The 12506-nt window shown below is 40.8% G+C and overlaps 1 protein-coding gene across 2 annotated transcripts; it reads left to right on the top strand.

Annotated features, from left to right (window-relative positions):
* Positions 1-434: 434 nt before the first annotated feature.
* Positions 435-4820, top strand: LOC106584694 (uncharacterized). Of its 2 annotated transcripts, none has more exons than XM_045705139.1 (4): positions 435-568; positions 1622-3651; positions 3831-3921; positions 4027-4820. In XM_045705139.1, the coding sequence occupies exons 1-4, from the start codon at positions 517-519 to the stop codon at positions 4128-4130; spliced, it is 2277 nt and encodes a 758-aa protein (XP_045561095.1). In that variant the 5' UTR covers positions 435-516; the 3' UTR covers positions 4131-4820. The 2 variants fall into 2 exon arrangements, with proteins under 2 accessions (XP_045561095.1, XP_014025683.1); XM_014170208.2 differs by lacking the exon at positions 435-568 and adding an exon at positions 1319-1379.
* Positions 4821-12506: the final 7686 nt, after the last annotated feature.

Raw genomic sequence — 12506 nt, 5'->3', positions numbered from 1 at the left:
AATATCCTAGTGATACAGCCTTATGTAAATAGCATAGACATCATTGTACAGAGAGTTACAGTAGAGGCGTTGTCCCCTATTGCACATGGACACACAAAGGAGTGTAACCAGGAAGCAAGACATCCTTTGTCTGAAGTCAAGACAATACCTCAAACAATGCAGTGGACCCTGAGAACAAACGGGCCTTGGCCCTTGACACTGATTGCAGTCGTACTACAGATACCTGTCAGCGAAACTACATACAAAGCTGCCAATATCCTCCATGTACTTACTCAAGTCCACAGTGGAGAAGTTTGTGAAGGTGATGGATCAGTGCAAGCTACCGGACATCCTCTCATGTCAGTCAGAGTAGGGAGTGCTTTGAGCGAAATGCAGCCTTCCTAGAGTGGTGACGCTGAGCTGCTGATCAGTCTGGACTTCAGGCATCAGGGGAGGTGCCTGTATGCTGGTGTAGATGAACACAAAGAGCTCAATGATTCATCACCTTCACTCTGTGATGTTGTGACCAAGTCTGTGATGATTTCTTTGCTGTGGGATAACTCTCCCCAGGCCTCAACAAGCAACACAGGTAAGTCCACAACTATCATCTTATTTAAAAGGTAAAAAGCTAGCGCCTCTCTATTGGCGAGGCACTTTTCTGACCAACCAAATTATATTATTACATAGGCCTACCACAGCTTCAGTTTTTGTAGAGCAAATGTATCCTTTATGCAGAGGGTTGGTGGGTGCTGATATTTTTCCTATTTCACACATGTACAAGTGTGTATTAATACGCATGTGTGAATTGGAAATTTGTTTTTTGCATATCCCTCGGAGAGTGGGTTCACGGTCTTGAGCGTATTTACTCACATTAACCTTTTACTAATTTACTAATAAGTACAGAATGAATTCCCTCAATATAAATTAGATATGTAAGTATGAGAATAAAATATCTATTAGCGCCTGTTCCATGTTAATAATTTGTAGTCTATGCTTTTATGATTCATGTTATGTAGGTGTTCAAATAGGCTGCTTTTATGGAATGGAAGTTAACTGAAAAACATCAAACGTTGTGAGCATTGAGCAGTAATTGATCACACAAAAAAACATGTGGGCATTGATCAGTAGTAATTACATTTTTATTAAATTAAGGCTACAATGTTATTTCCTATAAACTATTTGGTTAATCAAAAATATACTTAAAAAATGAAACTGGTAGTTTATTTGAAAGTGACCAAAGAGATTTGGATAAATACTGATGCATTATTACATCACGTGTACTGGTACCATAAAGATAGCGACTGTTACATCACTATTACATCATAGAAACGGTTTGTCAGTGTGGCATTATTATAACAGAGAGTGATGGTTATCAATAACTGGATCATTTTTTCCTGAGGGTAAGAGAAATGTATCCACTGAAGGCATTTTTCAAACAAAATAGAAATAGAAGCTATCGCAGCCGCAACATTGTCATGATCTGTACACTAGTCATGTTAAAGAAGATTATTGGCTTGGTGGTCATTCTTTGGCCAGTCACAGAGATACTCAATTGACAAAAATGACTGACTGGCCATTTGGTCACCATGTTGTATGACTTCAACACCACAGATTACGTTTCACTTACCCCTGTGTTTTTCAGATGTGAAAAGGATCATGTGGTCTAAATGCGTGAAACCTGAGCTTCCCTGGCACAGTAAGGCTGCCAGCAGTATGAGAAGGTCTATTAGGAAGACGTCACCAGTCAAGACCGCTGTGCACACTGAACAGGAGCCTCACATCAGAGCCACCCAGAATGAGGGAAAACCCAGCCAGTCACAGGCCAAACACTATGAGACACCCGTATGGGCCCAGAGAGCCAAGGAGCGAATTAAAAGTGCATTGAAGCCCCTGGAATCTCCAGCTAATAAGGAGCCAACCTTAACAACTGCCCCACAAACACCTGAGTGTAGCAACAAGGCAGGATGGTTTAATGTACTTGAGAACCAACCCAGGACAAAGTCAGCCCGGCAGAGTGTGAGGGTCCAACAGATGACACCAGATGACATCAGTCTATTTTATTTTCTTGAGAATCAACACGCTCAGCAAGTTGAAACAATTGAGGATATTGTGACCTGCTTAATAGGCGAAATCTATTATGATGAGACAGGTACCCAACCAGACACCCAGATTCCTGGCCTGAGTGAAACAGCTTTGGACCTCATTGATAATGTGGTGGATGAGCTAAAGAACACCCCAAGTGACCTGTTTGGTTTACATACCGATGAGTCTCTGGTCCTCCCATCTAGTTATAAACATCAGGTGGCCAAGAGTGTTCACAAAGAATTGCTTTCCTGCACTGGTTCCCAAGAAAGCTTGTGGAAGGCTGTATCCTTGGGCCACATGGTGAAAGAGATTGCCAGCTCAATCTCTCTGGAGGTGTCCAAAGTAACCAGCAAGATTGGGGCTGTCTATCACACTAGTGTCGATCACACTGATAGTCCAATCTCACCCGGCCCCAGAACGGACACAAATTCTACCTGGGTGTCCTGTGCAGACTCAGACATCTCTGAAGATCTTGTCCTCAGAATCCTAGACTTCATATCTTACTGTCGGTCACCAGACAGCACCTGGAATGGGCCACAGAGTCGATGCTCCACTGATATGACCGGAGATCTCATGGATGCAGTCATGGTGGAGCTCTTCACTAACACAGCCATGCTGACGATTCCAGTAGGTAAGCACCAGCAAAAATGGTGCAAACCCTCCCTTACAGATCTGGAGAAAGCTGCCAGATTAGTGTATAAGAAGATGGTAAAGGAAACTGGCTCAGCTGCAGCTTTGCAAGACGCTCTCAAGCTCAGAAGGAAGCTTGTAGTCACAGCACTGGCTGATGTAGTGGCAAAGCAAGTGTACAAGCACTTCTCAGAACAGGAGTCAGACTCCACATATCTCCCAGACCAAACCAGCCACAAAGATGACTGCCCTGTTACAAGCCACAGTAACAGACAACTCACACCTGAGCTTGCTGCTGCTCAATCTGCCAGTGAGTGCATAGTGAACTGCAAGGCTGTGTGGGAGATCATTTCCAGACTGCTGCAGGAGATTTGTCCTAACGTGCCCATGGAAGAGAAGCCCTACCTTTATGCTCAGGATCTTTTTCATAGTGCTATAAATAAGCTGTCTGAGTCTCCAGGGGTAACAGTATGTGCTGATGAGACTATCTGTGACGTCTGCCGCCATCCACAGGCCATTGAGTTAATCTGCGGCCGTGTTCTGGAGTGCCTGCAATTTCAGATTAACCTCATGGGCTACAATTTAAACTCTGCCCTGGATGCCCAAGACGAGGCTCTCAGCTACTTCATTGTTGCTCATCTTGTGCAAGAGACCCTGCTGTTGATCTCAAATCAGACCAATGGCAGCTCCCCTGAAGTAGACTCAGGTTCCCACCGTCAACCTGAGAGTCAAACACAACCATGTGTAGTGAGCAGCAAAGTAAATTATGAAGATTGGCCAACTTGTCAGTCAAACATCACTGTACCAAAGGGCCATTCCACCATTTCTGCAACCAAGGGCTTGTCACCTAGGGCTTGCCTTTCCACTGTGTTTGCAACCAAGGGCCTACCACAGATGCCAGGTCAAACATACACTGGCAGAAGAAGGCACACAGTCCTGAGTGTGAAAATAAAAAAGGTACAGTAGGTGCTTATGCAGTAACAGATTGGAAATCCCCCCAAACTATCAAATATAAATTCCACTGAAGTGACTTCATGTTTATTTGACTTAAAATGTCATACACTTTATTTTATGCAGTTTTGTAGACAGTCTTTCACAGCTGAAGGATTTAACCATGTGTGTGTATGTCAATACAGCACTCTCACAGAGGAATTCATATCACACCGTCAGAAAGGATAATTCGGTTGAAGGAAATGCAGAGGGAGTCATCTTCTGAGGTCTCATCAGGTTTGAACCATGCATTTGCTTTCAACAAGTTTATCTCTACTTCTTAAGGAATTATATTCTGGTAAATTGTTGTAGAAAGTATTGACTGTCTAATTATATTCTCAGTTTCAGTGGAGATGTTTTCTGAAAGCCATGGACAGAGAAGAGGGTGTTTTGGATGGCTCCTCTCTAAGGTGATGTGCACTGAAGACATCCACTGGTTCGAGTAATGTTTGAGTGTAACCAAACATTCAAACCTAAGCTGAATGACAAATACAAGTTGAAGGGTGGAGGAATGTAAATAAATCAAAGCAAGCCTACTTTGACCTATTATTGTGATTCAGTAACAGGTGATTCACCGTGGTTTTAGTAAGTCATAGAATTTCCATTATATGTATAGTCATTTCGGTTGCCAACCTTCCATAGCTAGCTAAGTATATGACGCAAAAATTATTTGCTGGTTTGAATGATGCCTGAACAGCATAGCCTATTATGAACACGGTGCCAGAAACATTCCATTTAATAATATTCAGTGCCTTCAGAAAGTATTCACACATTTCATTATATGTGTAGTCATTTTGGCTGCCGACCTTCCACAGCTAGCTAAGTATATGAAACAAAGATTATTTGTTGGTTTGAATGATGCCTGAACAACAGTATAGCCTATTATGAACACAGTGCCAGAAACATTCCATAAAAAAAATATACAGTGCGTTCAGAAAGTATTCTCACTATGACAATAACCTAAAATGCAAGGCCAAATCTACACCGTAGTTGCTTTCCAAGAAGACACTGAATATTCATGAGTGGCAGAGTTACAGTTTACACTTAAATCTGCTTGAAAATCTATGGCAATGATCAATAACCAATTTGACAGAGCTTGAAGAATTTTTGAAAAAAAAATGAAGAAATGTTGCACAATCCAGGTGTGGAAAGCTCTTAAGAGACTTACCCAGAAAGACTCACAGCTTTAATCGCTGCCAAAGGTGCTTCTACAAATATTTACGTATGCAAATGAGATATTTCTGTACTTCATTTTCATAAAATGTGCAAAAAAAATGTAAACATGTTTTCACTTTGTCATTATGGGGTATTTTGTGTAGAAAAAAAAATATTCAATCAATTTAGAATTCAGGTTGTAACACAACAAAATGTGAAATAAGTCAAGGGGTATGAATACTTTTGGAAGGCACTGTATATTTTGAAATGTTATAAAAGGAAGAACAATTAGTGTGACAGCAAAAATTATATATTTTTATTTGGGGATGGGGGAAGGTCTGTTAGAAGTTAGTAGAGCTCTTTTTAATTTTGTTAGTAGAGTTATATGGTGCGGTGGCTTATTGCTGCCACTCAAATTTGTTTTATGTCATTACGAGATAAGGTCATGTCACAAGTAGAGATGAAACAGTATGAAAATGTCATATCATGATTATAGTGACCAAAATTATCACGGTTATCAGATTTATCGCGGTATTGTTAAAATGTGCTGGAAATGTTAAAAAAAGTACTGATACACATACTGAAATCATTTCACCAAGTTTTATATTGAAAACCAACAAACAACAAATAAAATTAGCAGCACTATGCACTTTTTGAATTGTGCATAAACATTAAAACATTAAAAAAATATATACATATATAAAATGCATGAAATGAAATGTATGCATTCACTACTGTAAGTCGCTCTGGATAAGAGCGTCTGCTAAATGACTAAAATGTAAAATGTAAAGATGGCACCATGTGGCCATGAGAGGTAAAAGTTTCCCTAGTGCAGGTTTTAATGAACACAACCTTAAGTAAGCAAATCAAATGTGCATATAAAAGCAACACAAGTAAAGCAATGTGCATGTAAGAACAATACAACCATATGTAAACCAATCCAATGTGTAGGTGTTGACATTAAAATAACAACACAAAATATGTGAACAAATGAAATGAACAGCACTGATTGTATGTCTGTTCTCTCCTAAATAAAGAAATTAGGTGCTGCTGGCCTAACATCCTGTATGTATGCATCTTTGTTCACTTGAGATTGAAATGTAAAAATGTCAGCATATTTACTTTGTCTGGTTTAAGCAGTGACGTGTGAGGGGAGACAATGTGCCCGCTGGCACTGAACACTCTCTCTGATGGCACGTTGGTTGCTGGGATGCACAAAAGCTTCCTGGCAACCCTGGCAAGGTGAGAAAGCTCTGATGCATGGCCCCTCGTTGTTTCATTATAATTATTATTACACACACACACACACACACACACACACACACACACACACACACACACACACACACACACACACACAGAGTCTATCTTCTGTTTTGCATTTGAGTAATTGCAATGTGCCCAACAATTGACATAAATAAGACTCCTTATTAGAGTCTTGTATAGGAGTCTACAGTGTTTCTCCTGTTGGAACACTTTTACAACCAAGTCCACGACTGCCGGATTTTAAATGAACAAAATATGTTAGTTGGGAGATTAAACTACATAACGTGTTATGTGTTAGAGCCTGCAGAAGCAGGTGTAAAATATACTTTATGTATTTCACCCAAAAAACTTAATTTATTTTAATTTATTATTTTAAAGTTATTTTGAGATGTATTAAACTACTTTCAAGAGTGAATTATTTTATTGTATTTATTTTCTAATTTCTGTTAATGCTGTGATGTCATCAACGGGAGCCATGATTTTACTCCTCAGTTTGCTCAGAGCGTGATAAGGAGAGGTATGTGTTAAGAATGCTCCGGTCTTTTGCATGCACATGTTCGCAAATGCACAAGAAAAGACAAGAAAAAGTTATATTGTCACTGATTTAGTGTTGCATTACTGTTTATAGTAATTTATATTTAGGTGAATGGGAATAATGTTCGAGTGCAACTTTGCAAGGCTAACCCAGCTATCGTTAGCTTTGTTGCGTGAGTGGGTCTCTTTCAGGTGCAGGCAACATGAGTTTTCTGATGATTTTCGTACAGGTATTCTGCACTGTCTTTTGTATTTTATCAGGCAAATATACTTATATTGGAGTCCAGACGGCAGCATTAACTTTTGCCTTGTATTTGTACCCATTCCATGCAGGTATGTTGTGAAATGTGACGATTTTGTATTTCATGTTTAATGTGCCTAGTTAGCTGTCGTTCATTTAAAAAATTGTGTTGCTTCTTCATTAGTATGCCTCAGGTATAATGGTACAATAGTACACTCTAAGAAATATTGAGCATTTAGTAGATTAGTTTATTGGTGTACAACATTTATAAAACGAAATGGGAGTCTTTTGAAAATATGAACATGAACATTTTGTACAATGTATTTTTTTGTTTATGCTTTTACTCCTGAGTTTGCTCACAGCGTGATGAGGACAGGCAAATATACTTGTAACGGAGTCCAGACGGCAGCATTAACTTTTGCCTTGTATATGTACCCATTCCATGCAGTCATTAAAAGAGAGACAACCTGCAGAATTGTGTCCAGAGCCTTATCTTCCACCTACACCTTACCAGAACACAACGCAGAAAGGTACCGGTACAGAGTCGGTTACATTGGTGCCATGACCCAGATCAACATGGATCATTGTGAATCGCTGTTGATCAACACCAGCTTGGTCGCCAGGAGTTGCTATGCTATAAATAGGTTGCAAGTGAAATATCTTACACACACAAGGGACTTTTTTTGTGTTTTGTTGGGTATATCTCTTAGATTAACTGATTCGTTTGAAATTGTTGATACATATATTTCATTTTATTTGTGTATAGTGAATGACTTTTATATTGTTGGAAAAGGAGACTGTTTTCAGTGATGAGCTTGTACTGGGTCTTGGGAGAGGGAGGTTTTTCAGGGAGTTGCCTCAGACCCCAGCTAGAACTATAGATGTTGTAGATTCACCATTTTTCCTCTACTCGGGTGCCTAACGACACACCCTCAGCTCCTATAATTATGCCTAGTGATACCCCCTCAGATAGTTAAGAGGTGGCCAATCCTGACTTTGGATGTCTTATCACACAACTCGCTCATCAGTTAGGACAGTCTATATCAGCTCAGATTAGGAAGGAAGGAGGATAGAGACGCACATGCTCAGAGCACCAGTGCAGGCCAGACATTCACTGACACACCTTCCCTTAATTTATCTGGTATGAAGTTGGTCATGCAGTCTGACGTGAGAGAGCCCCCATGTTTCAGAGGGGATGGGTCTGACAAGTACTCAGTACATGAATGGGAGGAGCTCATGGATGTTTACCTGAGAAAAAGGAGTGTGCCGGTCATAGAACAGTCACAGGAGATCATGTCCAAGCTTATGGGGAGAGCTAGAGACATCGTAAAGATAACAATCCGCAGCAATACATCTGACACCTCACGAGAACCCTAAAGTGACAATAGATATACTGAAACAGCATTTTAGTGAGTTGACATACTCATCCATGCCTCTTGCCGAACACTTTGCCAGTATTAGGAGAAAATGCCATGGAGTACCGGATCTGTCTGAACAAGGCAGTAGATGTGGCCGATGAGTGTTTGAGGAGGCAGGGTCGGAGCATCGAGGACTCCAGCCGAGAGGTAACGATGATGTTTGTGAAACACTGCCCAGATCCTTCTTTCTGCGGTTTTAAAGTTCAAAACAGCTGATAGGTGGATGGCAGCTGAGATACAACATCTAGACGAGTATCAGTCTGAAATGATAGCTCAAATGCTGACCAGGTCAATGCGCCCTGCTGCTGTGAGACAGGTGACCACACATGTCCAGATGCCTGTACTTGATGATGAAGTGCCATCTTGTCCAGTGTCTCCTAGCCAGAGTGAAGTACTTGTCACACCCTCTAATCAAACTGAGGGAAACTGCATGCAAACCTTGATAAGCTTACTTGATCGTGCGCTAACGCAGAACACTCAGACAACAGTAAGACTGCTGCACCCACCTAACCAAGGGTACTCTTACAGGAAATATTGCATGGTGTGTAACGGTACAAACCACTCTATGCTTGCACACTGTAGAAGGGAGGGTCTGTGTTTGTCATGCTTTGAGTCAGGTCACTGGTAGAAAAACTGTCCGAAGTCTCGGTCTAGATATAGTGAGGAGCCCACACAAGCAACCTATGCAGCGGCGCCGTTAAACTAGCAGGCCCGCATTTGGAGGGGGGGATATTATTTTTTCTTTATTTATTTCACCTTTATTTAACCAGGTAGGCTAGTTGAGAACAAGTTCTCATTTGCAACTGCGACCTGGCCAAGATAAAGCAAAGCAGTTTGACACATACAACACAGTTACACATGGAGTAAACAAACATACAATCAATAATACAGTAGAAAAATCTATATACAGCATGTGCAAATGAGGTAGGATAAGAGAGGTAAGGCAATAAATAGGCCATGGTGGCGAAGTAATTACAATATAGCAATTAAACACTGGAATGGTAGAATGTGCAGAAGATGAATGTGCAAGTAGAGATACTGGGGTGCAAAGGAGCAAAAAAATAACATGATGAGGTAGTTGGGTGGGCTATTTACAGATGGGCTATGTACAGGTGCAATGATCTGTAAGCTGCTCTGACAGCTGATGCTTAAAGTTAGAGAGGGAGATAGGAGTCTCCAGCTTCAGTGATTGTTGCAGTTCGTTCCAGTCATTGGCATCAGAGAACTGGAAGGAGAGGCGGCCGAAGGAAGAATTGGCTTTGGGGGTGACCAGTGAGATATACCTGCTGGAGCGCTTGCTACGGGTGGGTGCTGCTATGGTGACCAGTGAGCTGAGATAAGGCGGGGCTTTACCTAGCAGAGACTTGTAGATGACCTGGAGCCAGTGGGTTTGGCGACGAGTATGAAGCGAGGGCCAGCCAATGAGAGCGTACAGGTCGCAGTGGTGGGTAGTATATGGGGCTTTGGTGACAAAACGGATGGCACTGTGGTAGACTCGCACAAATGCGACCAGTTATTTTTTGTATTTGCATTTAATTTCTTTCACTACCAAATGTGAGTGAACTGCTGGCACTTTAGAGCCCACTGAATGTCCATCTTATGTTCGCTAATGTTAGCTTGAAACAATTAGTGTTTACCTTTCCACAACACACACAGTCGAAAAGGGTTTTGTCCATGTGTTTACGCACAGCTGACAGTCGGCAAACTCAGCATCACAACAAACAGGAGGAGGGCAGACAAAGGGTAGCTACGTCGAATAATGATGTATTAATTTCCATGTCCGTTGACACAAACTCCGTACATGTCTGTGTGTTGCAGCTCAAGAATCGGGATGTTAGATTTACTCAATGGATTAATTTTTTATTAAAATGTAATTAAAAAATATATATATTTTAAAAAATCAGGCCCTATTCAATTCTGCGTACTTTCAACTGCGTACCAAGGGCGTAACCAGACTTTTTTTGGGGGGGGGACTTTTTGGGCCTAGAAAATTTGGATAGGCATTTTTTTTCTACTTATTTTATTTTGCGACGTATAGTGCATAGTACTTGGAGCAACCTCGTTACATATACAAATAATTACCTATCCCAGCATATTAAAATAAGACAGTACTTTACTACCAGTTGCCAACTTGCCAACAACATAAAACTCATCTTCAGATGCACTTTAATCTCGATGGGCAAACAAGCCTATATTTGATGTTACAATTTATACCACAGTGGGCAGTAGTACTATAAAATGGTACCTTACCTTTAGTAGACGTATCATAAAGCGTGACCACCTACATCACAAGGCGCAGATGGCTAGGCTTTAAGTTGAATATGGTGATGATTTCATCATAATCCAATGTATCTGTCAGTTCACGCTCAAAAGACAGCAAACTGAAGTGGTTCAGCCGGGTGCTTGTCATTGATGTGTGAAGACGATGTCATTGATGTCATTGATGTGTGAAGACGATGTCATTGATGTTCATTGATGTTTTTATCCTAGTTGTTGTTGAGAAAAGTCTCTCCACACTGCAGGATGTCATTGGAAGTGTGACAATGATCTTAACAGAGAGTTTATATTAGGGAAAATATAATCAGGGCAGCTGTTAAGTACACTCATTATGGAGGAAAAGTCACTCTTTCCCATGTTCATTTTGTGACTCAACTGCTGAATAAAAACAGTGAATTCAGCATCCTCAATTGATATTTCATAATGATCGCATGTGGTCTTCAGTTGCTCTTTAAGGCCGTAGGTTTGGGATTCTTTGGAAAAGGAGGCTGCCGCTTGCATGATCCCGTATGTGTCTTGAAATCTTGAGTTCAACTCAGTAATCTGTCTGTCTAGAATATTGTTCCAAAGTTGCCTTAGGTCACTGTCACTCTTGATTCTGGATGTTTTCCCTAATGAAGTTGTGACTACACTATCTGCCAATTTTACAGGCAGTTTTCACTGCTGTGATGCACTCACATCCCAATTACTAATATCATGCTTAATCATCATCTCTTCAGTTAGCTTGAGAACTTTATCAAAGTCTCCCCCTGAGTTTTCTCTGAGCGTAGAAAAGCTGCTATTGAGAATTTCACTTAAAACAATACAGTCCGTCACAGATAATGTAGAGCTTTGTAATCCCTTTGTAGCAAAATCACTAGTGTCAAACAATTTACTAAACATGACTAACAGGAATAAAAACTACTTGTTCTGGATTTGTTGTAAGAGGGCATCGGCTCCTAATTTAGTTTGTCCACAAGCCTCTGAAAACTCTGCAAGAACCTCTAAAATGACATCTAGCAGTAACAGCACTTTACTCACAGACCCTGATTTTGAACTCCAACGTACATCCGTGGATCTTTCTAGCTCGATACATGGTCTATCGGGATGCAACTCTTTCTGTACTTCTATGAATCGAGCATGTGTCGTGGACGAATCAGAATTAGTTGGGTAACATAGATAATTAAGATGTTTTATTAGTATAATATGCTTATTTGAGGTACTTGTCATTAGAAAGTGTCCATTGGACTCTGGTGTCTTTTCAGTTGCACGTCTACCTTAGCTGGGGCTCAGACACTTGGGGCCCAGAGAGGGGAGAGGTCAGATTTGTCTTCATATGTGAATGTGTCTTTACTTATTCTTAAACCATGTGAAGGGATGGCGTGATTAATGGGGAACCAATGACTTGTCTCCACAATGTCTGTGAGCAAGTCACTTCCTCCTTTTCTTTATTGTGGGGAGGTTTATGGCAGTAAATGGACCCTTGTATGTCCTCTCTTAGATCTCGCACTTATCCTGTGATAATATATGGCCTAGAGGCTCACTCCCCAGTGAGCCTGTCCAGGAGTAGGGTCAAGAGGGGGTTTGCTTGAGATGGGAGTATCTAGAGTTGACAATTGATATATGCCATTGGATGAAATGGTGTTTTTGTTCAATACCGTACCAGGGAGGGACAGTTCTAAGGGGACCAGATACTGGTCTATATAATGAACCCTGTTGACATAGCAGTTACTGTCTGATGTGTTTTATGGATATCTGTCATACAAAACTTAACCTTTGTGAACTGTTACTAAGTATCTGTGGTTTGTCAATGTTCGTTGAAGGGGGTGTATCGTTGCTATAAAAGATCCCTGTAGCCATTGAGTAATCACCTTCCTGGTTCATTCGAGAGAGTGCATTATTGAAGGTCAAGTACTTTTGCAAAAGTATCTTAAGTATTAAAGATGTAGTTT

This window comes from Salmo salar, chromosome ssa02 (genome assembly GCF_905237065.1).
Source record: "Salmo salar chromosome ssa02, Ssal_v3.1, whole genome shotgun sequence".
NCBI classification, from domain to species: domain Eukaryota; kingdom Metazoa; phylum Chordata; class Actinopteri; order Salmoniformes; family Salmonidae; genus Salmo; species Salmo salar.
This window is presented reverse-complemented; position numbering and strand designations above follow the sequence as displayed.